Below are 17,195 nucleotides of genomic sequence, written 5' to 3' on the forward strand. Positions count from 1 at the left end.
CTTGACTCCGTGACAAGCGGGGCATACCGCGTCCCGAGGCATATACGCCCCCTCACACCCTTTTAGATCCTACATATGAGGTAGCCATCGTGCCACCATCATACCTGTTCTATTGCCTACCATTTGTGCCTACTGCACATATCAAGGCTAACCTATTTGCACACATTATACTCACCTACTCCTGGTGCTGTGCAGTCCCTGCTTCCCCAGCGCCCCAGCTTCTTCCTGTACTGAGGGGTCACATGGTACCGCTCATTATAGTAATGAATATGCGGCTCCACCTCCCATAGGGGTGGAGCCGCATATTCATTACTGTCATGAGCGGTAACGGTAACCGCTCAGTACAGAAAGAAGCTGGGGCGCTGGGGAAGCAGGGACTGCACAGCGCCAGGAGCAGGTGAGTATAATGGGCAGAGGGAGCGCTGCGCGATATTCACCTGCTCCCCGTTCTGGTCGCCGATCCGTCTTGAGCGTCTTCTGCAGTGACGCTCAGGTCAGAGGGCGCGGTGACGTGGTTAGTGCGCGCCCTATGCCTGAACGTCAGTGCAGAAGACGCTGAAGATGGAGCGGCGCCGGAACAAAGTCAGGTGAATATTGAGAATGCCGGGGGCCTGAGCGACGGAGAGGTGAGTATGTGATTTTTTTTTTAATCGCAGTAACAGCAAATGGGGCAAGTGTCTGTATGGAGCATCTATGGGGCCATAACGTTTGTGCAGTACTATATGGGGCAAGTGTCTGTATGGAGCATCTTATGGGGCTATAACGTTTGTGCAGTACTATATGGGGCAAGTGTCTGTATGGAGCATCTTATGGGGCCATAATCAACGTTTGTGCAGCACTATATGGGGCAAGTGTCTGTATGGAGCATCTATGGGGCCATAACGTTTGTGCAGTACTATATGGGGCAAGTGTCTGTATGGAGCATCTTATGGGGCTATAACACTTGTGCAGTACTATATGGGGCAAGTGTCTGTATGGAGCATCTTATGGGGCCATAATCAACGTTTGTGCAGCACTATATGGGACAAATAACTTTATGGAGCATCTTATGGGGCCATAATTAACGTTTGTGCAGCATTGTATGGGGCAAATGTCTGTATGGAGTATCTTATGGGGCCATAACGTTTGTGCAGCACTATATGGGGCAAATATCTTTATGGAGCATCTTGTGGGGCCATAATCAACATTTGTGCAGCATTATATTGGGCAAATGTGTCTATGGAGCATCTTATGGGGCCATTATTAACTTTTATGCAGGATTATATGGGGCATATTTTAATATGGAGCATCTTATGGGGCCATCATAAACTTTATGGAGCATTATATGGGGCTCCTGATTCAATATGGATATTCAAAAACACAACCTACTGATGTCTCAATTAATTTTACTTTTATTGGCATCTATTTTTACTTTGGACATTTACCGGTAGCTGCTGCATTTCCCACCCTAGGCTTATAATCGAGTCATTAAGTTTTTCCAGTTTTCTGTGGCAAAATTAGGGGGGGGGGGGGGTCGGCTTATACTAGGGTCGGCTTCTACTTAAGTATATACGGTAATTTAATCAATTGGTCATTTTGTAATGAAAGCTCCATTTAAATATATTGTTTTGCGTGAACAACTTAACTTGCAATATTTCACTGCTCAGGCAAACTGAAGGGTATTCTGAGTGAAGACCTCCACTCTCTGTCATATGGACAGAATGGTCACCACAGAGGTATGATAAATGAAGGGCATTGAGGTTGGTTCATAGACTATAACTAAGCTTCACTAGTGTCAGAATGATACTTACACAGCCAAATAGACAGTCTCTTTACATATATTTCTCACCATATACAATTCCTTAAACTAAACATTGCTGTGTTACAGGGATTTCTACACTAAGAATTGGATGGATTCCAACCTAGTGTTTTAGTCGTTGAAGTGTCCATCTTTTACAATATCCAGAGTTCATGACAAATATGATATGGCCACTTTTCTTTTTCTTTTAACCATTTTGCAGCATTGGAAGCCTGATGTGGTTTTAAGAAGTTCAAAAGACTGAACATTTTCACAGCATGTCGTTTGTTACATTGCTATGCATATGATCAGTCTTTTTGGCATCTTTGTAGGGCTCTTTCAGGTAGATTTCAGATGATACCAACCTGAAAGACATTGTGTGCATATACCCTTACGCTGTTTTATCACTTACAATACTCAGACTAGGAGTAAAGATGACAACTGTCAACATCATCTATCCCTCCGGTCCTGGTAGGAAGGGAAGTGGTCATCAAATTATCAGAATTTAATTATTACAATTTATTCACTTTATTATTTTCAGTAACTTCAGTACATAAAATGTTATTTTGGAGGTACTATAGTTCAGAGAGGTAACAAGTTTACATTTCTAACTCACACCAGTGACTTAAAAGTTGTTGAAAGGCAGAAATTGAGGTGTGATTTTTATATTAGAATAGAGAGGCTTTAGGAAAAAGACATCAAAGACTTTCTGCAAGAGAGGAAAATGTCTCATTTTCAAGCACTGCGTTAAATAGTAATAGGTGTTATTCCACTGACCGCAGCATCTCTTTACTGCTGTTTGTATTTCTCGGTAATCACTAGATATTACAATGGAACAAAAGAGAATTACTGTGTACACACTGGAGATGGACACTGAATTCCGATAAATACATATGACATTTTTATGCTGTTAGTCTACACCGCCTGAAACCTTGGAGCTAATATGCTCTTTTTTTTTTTAAAGTGCGTGCTATAGCTTCTCTGATCAAGATTCATTGTAATAAGAAAAAAGAAAAAATGTTGATATTTTCTAAAAACATACAATATTTTAATAGCAACTTGTCAGTTGATTCTTACTTCCCAAACCACAGGAATCAGATCCTGGCTATTTGATTGCAGCCAGGTATGTTATTCTCTGAAATGTTGTTTGAATACTACTCCAATGACATCCCTGTCCTGCTTCTCCCTGAACCACTCTAGTTCATTGACAGGTCTCTGCCACCTGGACCTGGAGCAAAGCAGAGAGAAATCAATTTGGGGGGCTGAGCCAGACTACACCAATCTCTCCCTTTAGACACCGGCTGGATCTTTAAACTAGGTTTGCTCTGAAAGAGTACAGCATTCCACAGAAAAATGTACCTGTCTGCAATCTTGCTTACCGGGTCTATACTTCTCACTGATCTTCTGGAACATAACAGCTCCTAGCCCAACATCTGATGTATCTCTCCTTACTATGAACATTTTGGAGAAATTTGATGCTACCAACACTGGTTGCTTACAGAGGGCCTGTTTAGGCTCTTGAAAGGCCCTCTCAGCCTCTAGAGACCACTTAACAATAACTAATTTTGTACCTTTTATGAGTTAAAGGCGCTGTTACTGTAGCAAAATTAGAGAAAAACCCAGTGTCGGACTGGGGAACCAAGGGTCCACCAGTAACCAACTGCAGGACCCAACTTTTCAGCTACATGCAAATGTGACATTATCTTCAATCACTGATTTATATAACAATGAACTGGTTATATTGTTAATGAATAAGACGCCGCCATTGTCTGTACATAGTGATTCCAGTATATTGTGCTGCTCATATAAGAGGGTGGTGGTCCAGTCTTGGAGAGGGGCCCCACCGGAGGATTCTCCTGTACTCCAGTGGGCCAGTCCAAACCTGGACAAACCCCCTGTGATGGTCTACAATTCCCAGGAATGCTCAGATTTTTTTGTGAGAGGGCGTGGCCAGCACTGTATCGTCTCCTCTGACACTTCATCCTACTACTATCTCATGCTTGATGCCATGAAGTAGCCTTGATATCTTTGAGAACCTGTCCCTATTCTGCTGTACCAATTTCCAGCCATGCTGTTTTTGGGAAGGCGACTAAATTTCGACACCAGGAATGTTAGCTTCTGGTTGGGGCAACAATGTTAGCTTCTGACGCGGCCAACAAGCAAAGGGTTTGGGAGGGTCCCTATCCTTCCAGGGTTTTAGTAGGTTGCTGTGATATATTGGGAATGTCTTCCAATTCCCTGGTTGGTGGATTTTACAGTTGAACTCTCCTACCTGTTCCACCATCTCATTGGGTCCCTACTACTTGGCAAGGAATTTGCTCTCCACTGTTGGCACTAACACAAGTACCTGATCCCCAAGCTTAAATTGGCTCACTCAAGCCAACCAATTAAACCCTCTGGGTTGTTCCTCTTGTATTTTAAGGAGGCGTTCTTTTACTGGGCCCTTCACTTTGGTCCCTCAATACAAGAGATCATTATGCCCAGCCAAATGTGGAAAACGATTATCGTCTCCGGGCTCTTGGAGTACACTATTCAACCATGTTACATTGTTCCTCTTGTGTTTTAAGGAGGCGTTCTTTTACTGGGCCCCTCACTTTGGTCCCTCAATACAAGAGCTGATTATGTCCAGCCAAATGTGTAAAACGATTATCTTCTCCAGGCTCTTGGAGTACACTATTCAACTATATTACATTTTCCAGAGTACCTTTCACTGTTCAAGTTCGTGAGCTCGGTAGTCCTAAAGTCTTCTTGGGACTCTTTCCGGTCCAGGATATTGGCTTCAGAGGATGCTGCCTCATCCTCCTTGATAGTCAGTACGGTGAAAGGAAATTTGTGTGTTACATCAGGTGACCATATAACCATAGCCGATTGCTTGCTGAGTAGCAGACTACTGAGTTCTACAGCTTTAAGGTACCTTCACACTAAACGATATCACTAGCGATCCGTGACGTTGCAGCGTCCTGGATAGCGATATCGTTTAGTTTGACACACAGCAGAGATCAGAATCCTGCTGTGATGTCGTTGGTCGGGGCTAGAAGGCCAGAACTTTATTTGGTCGCTGGCTCTCCCGCTGACATCGCTGAATCGGCGTGTGTGACACCGATTCAGCGATGTCTTCGCTGGTAACCATGGTAAACGTCGGGTTACTAAGCGCAGGGCCGCGCTTAGTAACCCGATGTTTACCCTGGTTACCATCCTAAAAGTAAAAAAAACAAACGCTTCATACTTACCTTCCGCTGTCTGTCCCCGGCGCTGTGCTTTCCTGCACTCACTGTGAGCACAGCGGCCGGAAAGCAGAGCGGTGACGTCACCGCTCTGCTTTCCGGCCGCTGTGCTCACAGCCAGTACAGAGAAGCACAGCGCCGGGGACAGACAGCGGAAGGTAAGTATGAAGCGTTTGTTTTTTTTACTTTTAGGATGGTAACCAGGGTAAACATCGGGTTACTAAGCGCGGCCCTGCGCTTAGTAACCCGATGTTTACCCTGGTTACCGGCATCGTTGGTCGCTGGAGAGCTGTCTGTGTGACAGCTCTCTAGCGACCAAACAGCGACGCTGCAGCGATCCGGATAGTTGTCTGGATCGCTGCAGCGTCGTTTAGTGTGAAGGTACTTTTAGCCCATAAGTCTCAGAACAAAGGAAAATCTTGTCTGATAACAATAGCATTCAATAAGTCCTCGACAATTCATACTTGGTGGGAAACACAACCACAGTCTGTGCATAGGTCAACCTGAGCCATGGAATAGTTCTTTGCGCCTCCATGTATATACCTTACCCCCACCGTCTTCCAAGGGACCAGCAAATGGGGAAGAGTGGCAGTTAATAGGGCCACCAAACTCCCCGAGTCTAGTCCCAGTAGCACTGTTCACCATCACCTGGCACAGCTGATATCCCTCACCAGGGTGAGGGACGGTACTGCACATAGGATATGCAAAAATTGAGAAGCTTTGGCCTATGGAGCAGTCCATCGGGTCTTGCACCATAGGACAAAGGGCTGCTATATGATGCAATGTATTCCTTGAAACCATTTCTGACTCGTGCTGGGTCTTTATGTGCACCTCAGATGAGGACTTGGAACCCGTCTTTTGGGCGTCTCAGAAAGGTGACCTCAGGCTCCCTTCATTGCTCAGGGAGTTCTCCAAAGCCGAGTATCACGAAGCTCACAAGGTCATCTACATTCTGGGGATCACCTTGGACAACTCAGCTTTGCACAAACTAAGGTTGTGAATAGATAAACCGGTTGGTCCACTACCACTCTTTCCACCATCTGTTCCGGAGACAAGGTCTCATGCCACAACTGCTGTTGATACTGCAGCTTTTGCAATCACTAGATCAGAAGTTTGTTGGTTTCCATTTGGTTCTGCTGCTGCTGCAACTGCAGATTGGCCTGGGCCAGTTGCTTAATAAGTGCCTCTAAGCTTTCAGACTGTTTTGCAATGCTGTAGCTGCCCGTCACGAGTGTGTCAAGTCAACCTGGAGATCTGTGGTTAGAAGATCCCTGCGTACCGTGAATCTCTGATCTTCCATTTAGCCTGGGTGTTTGGATCCCATATCAAATTAATTTGATTTCCTTTAGTGCTGAAGAGGCTAACAACCCTTTCTATGCTGGTCAGAAACATGCAACTCAATTGCAGCTGCTTCGGATCTGGTCGTTAACTCTTCCTATAAAACCTGACCAGATGCACTCTGTCTTGCCAGTGAAAGCTCCATTTCCTTGCTCTTAGGAGACACTGTGTTAGGGTACGTTCAGACTAGCGTTGTGCTAGTGTGCGTCGGCGCCGCGCCGGGCGACGCAGCGGCGATGCACGCGTCATGCGCCCCTATGTTTAACATGGGGGACGCATGCGTTTTTGCTTGTTGCGTTTTGCGACAAATGCGTCTTTTTTGCCGCAAGCGTCGGACCAAGAAAACGCAACAAGTTGCATTTTTCTTGCGTCCGATTTTCGGCAAAAAACGACGCACGCGTTGCAAAACGCAGCGTTTTTGCGTGCGTTTTGCCGTGTTTTTCGGTGCGTTGCGTCGCCGACGCAGCGGCGCACAACGCTAGTCTGAACGTAGCCTTAAATAGGAGTTTGTTGTTGCTATTGGAGATTCGTCTTCATGTGCTGTGTGCTTAACCTAAGTGTTTGGAGAGAAGCTGTTGTGGAGGTGTTCTGTAGTACGTGTATGTTTATCTCCTGGTCCCTGTTCCAGTTTAGTTTATTCCTCCCTGTCCATGTCGTCCTTCCTATTGTTGGTTGGCACTTTTGTATGATAGAGGGTTTCTGCTATCCCTGTTTTGTCTTTTGCGTCTTGTTCACAATACATTTCTGTCCCTGGCTCCACAAGGTGGTGGAGGAGACAGACCAGGGATTAACAGGAGCATAGTGAGGTCGGAAACTCGGACCTCTTTACCATCAAGAGAACACCCAGGACAGGGATAGTTAGGGTCCCAGGTCCAGAGACAGTTTGAGGCCCTCCTTCTCTACCTAAGACCGTTACGGGGTGACACTGCCTTTAACCAGGACATTCAGTCTTTAAATTGTAATCACCTTTGCTCTTTGGGACTTTATGCCTGCATTCAAACACCAATTATAGGGTTTCAGCTCTTGGATATGCACTGGTACAAAGTTTTTGTATTAAAACAGCATAAAGTTTATTGTTCATCATAGACAAAGCATTGAATAAGACAATGGAACATAAATGGCTCAAGGAGAACATTATCATAGAGTTTCTAGTATTTCAATGTTTTTAACTAGAGCATATCAAGCTCTAAACAATAATATATTATTACCAGCAACAAAAAACTAATGGAATCAGTATACAACAGATCCAATTTTAATTTTGAAGCATGGTGAGAGTCTACTGCCACCTTCTGACAGACATTGCTCGGTAGTGTATAAACCAAAACAACCAAACTTTATAGGTTGTATACAACTTATAGGACTGTATCTCATTTTAAGTACTCCAACAAAGACACCAAACTTTTCTCCTTTTTTTTTTTTTTACACATATTATATCCCATTTAGAAAAGTAGAAAAATAAGCATTGCCCTAAAATAAAATATTGAAAGCATGCAAAATATAAAACAACTTGAAAGATGAAATACAAATTGCAATAAACTGGAATAAATTGTAAAACATTACAATAAATTGTATTAAAAACATTTCAAGGGCTTGTTAGCTAGGATCTTAAGAAATTGCAAATATGGGATCATTAAAATACAGAATACAAAAAAAACATTTTTTTTTTATAAAATGATAGTACCATATTATTGGAAGTGAAAGAGAGGGAACAGTTATTGGGAATCTCACTTTTACTTACCAAAAAATATGGAGGCTTCGGTATGATAGTAACCACTTGGTTGCTTTTTCTTTACCATGGAGCAAAGATCCAATCTTGTCAGTGTATCGTCACCGAAGCAATGAGCTTGGAAATCCTTATACAAACTTGGCTCAATCTTTTTAAGGCCCTAAAAAACACAACATGATTAAGTACCAAATCATTTGTTGCAGAATCTTTATATATTTGTATGTATGTGTGCATATAAATAAGTATATACATACACACCCCTCAACACTGAACTTGCAACATCAAGAAGGAAATGTAACGGAATTATGGCAATCACTGGATTAATAGACATGCTAATGATGTAAAAATAGAAGCATTTTCAAAACATCAAAATCCAGCTATAGGTGATCTATTGATCTCATGCTACCGTAAGCAAAAACCATCACTGTGCAGAGTAAGATGGCAATGAGGCTTTTGCCTTTTATTTTTTTTTTTCAATTCGTTTTCATTGAACATTTTTCAAACAGAAGTAAATCACAGAAAATAAAACATTTGGATTACAGCATGTTATTAACTAACTTATCAGACGTATATCCCAGTATGGTAATGGTCTCCATTCTGTCGGCAGCGCGGAATTTGTCCACTCTACTGTCTGATGGTCGCTTGCTGACCTGTGGATCCGCTGTGGCTGATTTTCTACATTATATGCATTTTTAACAGATTGAACAGGTGAGTTTAATCTGAGTGCAAAACTTACTGTATTTCTCGGATAAAACCCTATTTTCGCTGATCTCTCCTACAGTTTCTTGGTTATTGAGTAACTTACAGTGGGGCAAAAAAGTATTTAGTCAGTCAGCAATAGTGCAAGTTCCACCACTTAAAAAGATGAGAGGCGTCTGTAATTTACATCATAGGTAGACCTCAACTATGGGAGACAAACTGAGAAAAAAAAATCCAGAAAATCACATTGTCTGTTTTTTTAACATTTTATTTGCATATTATGGTGGAAAATAAGTATTTGGTTAGAAACAAAATTTCATCTCAATACTTTGTAATATATCCTTTGTTGGCAATGACAGAGGTCAAACGTTTTCTGTAAGTCTTCACAAGGTTGCCACACACTGTTGTTGGTATGTTGGCCCATTCCTCCATGCAGATCTCCTCTAGAGCAGTGATGTTTTTGGCTTTTCGCTTGGCAACACGGACTTTCAACTCCCTCCAAAGGTTTTCTATAGGGTTGAGATCTGGAGACTGGCTAGGCCACTCCAGGACCTTGAAATGCTTCTTACGAAGCCACTCCTTCGTTGCCCTGGCGGTGTGCTTTGGATCATTGTCATGTTGAAAGACCCAGCCACGTTTCATCTTCAATGCCCTTGCTGATGGAAGGAGGTTTGCACTCAAAATCTCACGATACATGGCCCAATTCATTCTTTCATGTACCCGGATCAGTCGTCCTGGCCCCTTTGCAGAGAAACAGCCCCAAAGCATGATGTTTCCACCACCATGCTTTACAGTAGGTATGGTGTTTGATGGATGCAACTCAGTATTCTTTTTCCTCCAAACACGACAAGTTGTGTTTCTACCAAACAGTTCCAGTTTGGTTTCATCAGACCATAGGACGTTCTCCCAAAAGTCCTCTGGATCATCCAAATGCTCTCTAGCAAACTTCAGATGGGCCCGGACATGTACTGGCTTAAGCAGTGGGACACGTCTGGCACTGCAGGATCTGAGTCCATGGTGGCGTAGTGTGTTACTTATGGTAGGCCTTGTTACATTGGTCCCAGCTCTCTGCAGTTCATTCACTAGGTCCCCCCGCGTGGTTCTGGGATTTTTGCTCACCGTTCTTGTGATCATTCTGACCCCACGGGGTGGGATTTTGCGTGGAGCCCCAGATCGAGGGAGATTATCAGTGGTCTTGTATGTCTTCCATTTTCTAATTATTGCTCCCACTGTTGATTTCTTCACTCCAAGCTGGTTGGCTATTGCAGATTCAGTCTTCCCAGCCTGGTGCAGGGCTACAATTTTGTTTCTGGTGTCCTTTGACAGCTCTTTGGTCTTCACCATAGTGGAGTTTGGAGTCAGACTGTTTGAGGGTGTGTACAGGTGTCTTTTTATACTGATAACAAGTTTAAACATGTGCCATTACTACAGGTAATGAGTGGAGGAAAGAGGAGACTCTTAAAGAAGAAGTTACAGGTCTGTGAGAGCCAGAAAACTTGATTGTTTGTTTCTGACCAAATACTTATTTTCCACCATAATATGCAAATAAAATGTTAAAAAAACAGACAATGTGATTTTCTGGATTTTTTTTTCTCTTTTTTTTCTCAGTTTGTCTCCCATAGTTGAGGTCTACCTATGATGTAAATTACAGACGCCTCTCATCTTTTTAAGTGGTGGAACTTGCACTATTGCTGACTGACTAAATACTTTTTTGCCCCACTGTATGTCATTTGTTATCCGACAAGACATATGAAAATAAAGACAAGGAAAAGAAACTAAAGAATACATGCAGCTTTTTTCTTGTGAGCTGATGAATCTTGATGAATCTGATGTAAGATTATTATTATAGAACATATGTGTAACAAAACTTAACTGAGGTTTAACTAAAACTTTAAACCTGCACTCCTGTGTCTACCTCTGAAAGCATCCGAGTGAGTCAACTTGCAATACCATGGTAAAATGCCCTAAAATGCAGGTCACTAGGTGACTCCCTGCTCTGTAACTTGCTGTCCATTGCCTGTTAGGTTAGAGCTGGTAACAGAAAAGCATAGACAAATCACAGGAAGTGGCTGATGTAACCTGCTATGTATAGATCAGATAGAACTAGGAGGATAAACTTTTCATGCACAGCTTTACTTATCCCTCTTCTCCTTGGTCTCAGCACTGTTCACTAACTTTACTCCTTAGACATTAATTATCGCAATCCCTGCCCTCCACCATTAAAGTCAACTCTTTAACTTCCCCATGGATCTATAAGCTACTTTTAGAAGTATCCTACTGAAGATTTCACTGGCTGTACCAGTTCCTGTGTCTAATACTGTAAATAAGGACATACATATACCGATGGGATAGTAACTTAACAGGATCAAACAATGGACTGTAATTATAAGGGTACCGTCACACTATACGATTTACCTACGATCACGACCAGCGATATGACCTGGCCGTGATCGTAGGTAAATCGTAGTGTGGTCGCTGGGGAGCTGTCACACAGACAGCTCTCCAGCGACCAAGGATGCCGAGGTCCCTGGGTAACCAGGGTAAACATCGGGTAACTAAGCGCAGGACCGCGCTTAGTTACCCGATGTTTACCCTGGTTACAAGCGTTAAACTAAAAAAAAACAAACAGCACATACTTACATCTGGTGTCCGTCAGGTCCCTTGCCGTCTGCTTCCCGCACTCAGTGACTGCTGGCCGTAAAGTGAAAGTGAAAGCACAGCCGCTGTGCTCTGCTTTCACTTTACGGCCGGCAGTCACAGTGCGGGAAGCAGAGACGGCAAGGGACCTGACGGACACCAGAATGTAAGTATGTGCTGTTTGTTTGTTTTTAGTTTAACGCTTGTAACCAGGGTAAACATCGGGTAACTAAGCGCGGTCCTGCGCTTAGTTACCCGATGTTTACCCTGGTTACAAGCGAACGCATCGCTGGATCGCATCGCTAGATCGCTAGATCGGTGTCACACACACCGATCTAGCGATGACAGCGGGAGATCCAGCGATGAAAGAAAGTTCCATACGATCTGCTACGACGTACGATTCTCAGCAGGATCCCTGATCGCTGCTGCGTGTCAGACACAGCGATATCGTAACGATATCGCTGGAACGTCACGAATCGTACCGTCGTAGCGATCGAAATGTTATAGTGTGACGGTACCCTAAGTATTCAAATCTAACATCTCTCACTATGCTGTCATCCTGATCTCCACTGTGGCTCCCACTGAGCTGCTGTCATCTCGATCTCCTCTCCGGATCTCACTGTGCTACTGTGTGTAAATTCCAGTTCTGCTCAATCACAAGTCATACGAGAATACAGAGATAAGGGGTTCCTATTTCAGGCTGTGATTTCATTGGCAGTAAGGACAAGAACGTGATGGGGTGCTACGCCAGATGACCTGGCCTCCACAGTAACCAGACCTGAACCCAATTGAGATGGTTTGGGGTGAGCTGGACTGCAGAGTGAAGGCAAAAGGGCCAACAAGTGCTAAGCATCTCTGGGAACTCCTTCACGATTGTTGGAAAACCATTCCCGGTGACTACCTCTTGAAGCTCATCAAGAGAATGCCAAGAGTTTGCAAAGCAGTCATCAAAGCAAAAGGTGGCTACTTTGAGGAACCTACAATATAATACATAATTTCAGTTGTTTCACATTTTTTTGTTAAGTATATAACTCCACATGTGTTAATTCATAGTTTTGATGCCTTCAGTGTGAATGTACAATTTTCATAGTCATGAAAATCCAGAAAAATCTTTAAATGAGAACGTGTGTCCAAACTTTTGGTCTGTACTGTATACTTCTGCTAGACTGCTCAGGATAGGAAACCTTCCACTTAAAGAGAGTAGATGGTTGGCAACTGTGCAGCACTGAGGCGCTCGCTACATGAAAAAAATCTATAATATAACGCTGGGAGCGTCACTCTGTCCGAAGCCTTTATAGACTGCGCAGGCGCAAGCGCCGGCGCAGTCTGGGCCTCACAGAGTGACGCTCCCGGGAGATCGCGGTATGCGTTCACACTGAACGCACACCGCGATCTCCAACAGAGAAGCAGGGACCGCCAGGAGGGTGAGTATCGGCCATATTCACCTGCCCTGCGTTCCACCGCTGAGCGCCGCCATCTTCCCGGTCTTCGGCCTGTGACCTTCAGTTCAGAGGGCGCGATGACGCGCTTAATGCGCGCCGGCGCCGCCCTCTGACTGAACAGTCACAGCCAGGAGATCGGGAAGATGGCGGCGCGCAGCGCTGGAACGGGACAGACAGGTGAGTATAGTAAGTGCTGGGGGGCCTGAGCTGGCGGCGATACCGGCACCTGACCCCACAGCGCGCCGGTGTCCCCGCCTGCTCAGGCCCCCGGATGGGTGCAGCACATGACAGGATGGGGACGCAGGATGGTTGCAGCACATACCAGGATGGGGACGCTGGATGGGGACGCAGGATGGTTGCAGCACATACCAGGATGGGGACGCAGGATGGGGACGCAGGATGGTTGCAGCACATACCAGGATGGGGACGCAGGATGGTTGCAGCACATACCAGGATGGGGAGGCAGGATGGTTGCAGCACATAAAAGGATGAGGACGCAGGATGGGGACGCAGGATGGGTGCAGCACATACCAGGATGGGGACGCAGGATGGGTGCAGCACATGACAAGATGGGGACGCAGGATGGGTGCAGCACATACCAGGATGGGGACGCAGGATGGGTGCAGCACATGACAGGATGGGGACGCAGGATGGGGACGCAGGATGGGTGCAGCACATGACAGGATGGGGACGCAGAATAGGTGCAGCACATGACAGGATGGGGCGCAGGATGGGTGCAGCACATGACAGGATGGGGACGCAGGATGGGTGCAGCACATGACAGGATGGGGGCGCAGGATGGGTGCAGCACATGACAGGATGGGGACGCAGGATGGGTGCAGCACATGACAGGATGGGGACGCAGGATGGGTGCAGCACATGACAGGATGGGGACGCAGGATGGGTGCAGCACATGACAGGATGGGACGCAGGATGGGTGCAGCACATGATAGGATGGGGACGCAGGATGGGTGCAGCACATGACAGGATGGAGACGCAGGATGGGTGCAGCACATGACAGGATGGGGACGCAGGATGGGGACGCAGAATGGGTGCAGCACATACCAGGATGGGGATGCAGGATGGGTGCAGCACATGACAGGATGGGGGCGCAGGATGGGTGCAGCACATGACAGGATGGGGACACAGGATGGGTACAGCACATGACAGGATGGGGACGCAGGATGGAGCAGCACATGACAGGATGGGGACGCAGGATGGGTGCAGCACATGACAGGATGGGGACCCAGGATGGGTGCAGCACATGACAGGATGGGGACGCAGGATGGAGCAGCACATGACAGGATGGGGACGCAGGATGGGTGCAGCACATGACAGGATGGGGATGCAGGATGGGTGCAGCACATACCAGGATGGGGACCCAGGATGGGTGCAGCACATGACAGGATGGGGCACAGGATGGGTGCAGCACATGACAGGATGGGGACGCAGGATATGTGCAGCACAAGACAGGACGGGGACGCAAAATGGGTGCAGCACATGACAGGATGGGGACGCAGGATGGGTGCAGCACATACCAGGATGGGGACGCAGGATGGGTGCAGCACATGACAGGATGGGGGCGCAGGATGGGTGCAGCACATGACAGGATGGGGACGCAGGATGGGTGCAGCACATGACAGGATGGGGGCGCAGGATGGGTGCAGCACATGACAGGATGGGGGCGCAGGATGGGTGCAGCACATGACAGGATGGGGACGCAGGATCGGTGCAGCACATGACAGGACTGGGATGCAGGATGGGGACGCAGGATGGATGCAGCACATACCAGGATGGGGACGCAGGATGGGTGCAGCACATGACAGGATGGGGACGCAGGATGGGTGCAGCACATACCAGGATGGGGACGCAGGATGGGTGCAGCACATGACAGGATGGGGACGCAGGATGGGTGCAGCACATGACAGGATGGGGGCGCAGGATGGGTGCAGCACATGACAGGATGGGGACGCAGGATGGGTGCAGCACATGACAGGATGGGGCGCAGGATGGGTGCAGCACATGACAGGATGGGGACGCAGGATGGGTGCAGCACATGACAGGATGGGGACGCAGGATGGGTGCAGCACATGACAGGATGGGGACGCAGGATGGGGACGCAGAATGGGTGCAGCACATACCAGGATGGGGACGCAGGATGGGTGCAGCACATGACAGGATGGGGGCACAGGATGGGTGCAGCACATGACAGGATGGGGACGCAGGATGGGTGCAGCACATGACAGGATGGGGACGCAGGATGGGTGCAGCACATGACAGGATGGGGACGCAGGATGGGTGCAGCACATGACAGGATGGGGACGCAGGATGGGTGCAGCACATGACAGGATGGGGGCGCAGGATGGGTGCAGCACATGACAGGATGGTGACGCAGGATGGGTGCAGCACATGACAGGATGGGGACGCAGGATGGGTGCAGCACATGACAGGATGGGGACGCAGGATGGAGCAGCACATGACAGGATGGGGACGCAGGATGGGTGCAGCACATGACAGGATGGGGACGCAGGATGGGTGCAGCACATACCAGGATGAGGACGAAGGATGGGTGCAGCACATGACAGGATGGGGGCGCAGGATGGGTGCAGCACATGACAGGATGGGGACACAGGATGGGTGCAGCACATGTCAGGATGGGGACGCAGGATGGGTGCAGCACATGACAGGATGGGGACGCAGGATGGGTGCAGCACATGACAGGATGGGGACGCAGGATGGGTGCAGCACATGACAGGATGGGGGCGCAGGATGGGTGCAGCACATGACAGGATGGGGGCGCAGGATGGGTGCAGCACATGACAGGATGGGGACGCAGGATCGGTGCAGCACATGACAGGATTGGGATGCAGGATGGGGACGCAGGATGGGTGCAGCACATACCAGGATGGGGACGCAGGATGGGTGCAGCACATGACAGGATGGGGACGCAGGATGGGTGCAGCACATACCAGGATGGGGACGCAGGATGGGTGCAGCACATGACAGGATGGGGACGCAGGATGGGTGCAGCACATGACAGGATGGGGCGCAGGATGGGTGCAGCACATGACAGGATGGGGACGCAGGATGGGTGCAGCACATGACAGGATGGGGACGCAGGATGGGTGCAGCACATGACAGGATGGGGACGCAGGATCGGTGCAGCACATGACAGGATTGGGATGCAGGATGGGGACGCAGGATGGATGCAGCACACACCAGGATGGGGACGCAGGATGGGTGCAGCACATGACAGGATGGGGACGCAGGATGGGTGCAGCACATACCAGGATGGGGACGCAGGATGGGTGCAGCACATGACAGGATGGGGACGCAGGATGGGTGCAGCACATGACAGGATGGGGGCGCAGGATGGGTGCAGCACATGACAGGATGGGGACGCAGGATGGGTGCAGCACATGACAGGATGGGGCGCAGGATGGGTGCAGCACATGACAGGATGGGGACGCAGGATGGGTGCAGCACATGACAGGATGGGGACGCAGGATGGGGACGCAGGATGGGTGCAGCACATGACAGGATGGGGGCGCAGGATGGGTGCAGCACATGACAGGATGGGGACGCAGGATGGGTGCAGCACATGACAGGATGGGGACGCAGGATGGGTGCAGCACATGACAGGATGGGGGCGCAGGATGGGTGCAGCACATGACAGGATGGGGACGCAGGATGGGTGCAGCACATGACAGGATGGGGACGCAGGATGGGTGCAGCACATGACAGGATGGGGACGCAGGATGGAGCAGCACATGACAGGATGGGGACGCAGGATGGGTGCAGCACATGACAGGATGGGGACGCAGGATGGGTGCAGCACATGACAGGATGGGGACGCAGGATGGGTGCAGCACATGACAGGATGGGGACGCAGGATGGGTGCAGCACATGACAGGATGGGGCGCAGGATGGGTGCAGCACATGACAGGATGGGGACGCAGGATGGGTGCAGCACATGACAGGATGGGGACGCAGGATGGGTGCAGCACATGACAGGATGGGGACCCAGGATGGAGCAGCACATGACAGGATGGGGGCGCAGGATGGGTGCAGCACATGACAGGATGGGGACGCAGGATGGGTGCAGCACATGACAGGATGGGGACGCAGGATGGGTGCAGCACATGACAGGATGGGGATGCAGGATGGAGCAGCACATGACAGGATGGGGACGCAGGATGGGTGCAACACATGACAGGATGGGGACGCAGGATGGGTGCAGCACATGACAGGATGGGGACGCAGGATGGAGCAGCACATACCAGGATGGAGACCATATACCAATATAAATGCTCGCCACCCGGGCGTAGAATGGGTTCAATAGCTAGTGCATT

General features: G+C 48.1%; 1 protein-coding gene across 3 annotated transcripts in view; it reads right to left on the minus strand.

Moving 5' to 3' along the window:
• The window catches only part of AKAP7 (A-kinase anchoring protein 7), a 189,506-nt gene that overhangs the window by 138,330 nt on the left and 33,981 nt on the right, over window positions 1-17,195 (minus strand). For all 3 annotated transcript variants that reach the window (XM_069726016.1, XM_069726017.1, XM_069726018.1), the window contains exon 7: window positions 8,078-8,225. In XM_069726016.1, coding sequence (XP_069582117.1) covers window positions 8,078-8,225 — 148 coding nt within the window. The remainder of the gene's footprint in view (window positions 1-8,077; window positions 8,226-17,195) is intronic.

This window comes from Ranitomeya imitator, chromosome 5 (assembly GCF_032444005.1).
Source record: "Ranitomeya imitator isolate aRanImi1 chromosome 5, aRanImi1.pri, whole genome shotgun sequence".
In the NCBI taxonomy this organism is placed as follows: domain Eukaryota; kingdom Metazoa; phylum Chordata; class Amphibia; order Anura; family Dendrobatidae; genus Ranitomeya; species Ranitomeya imitator.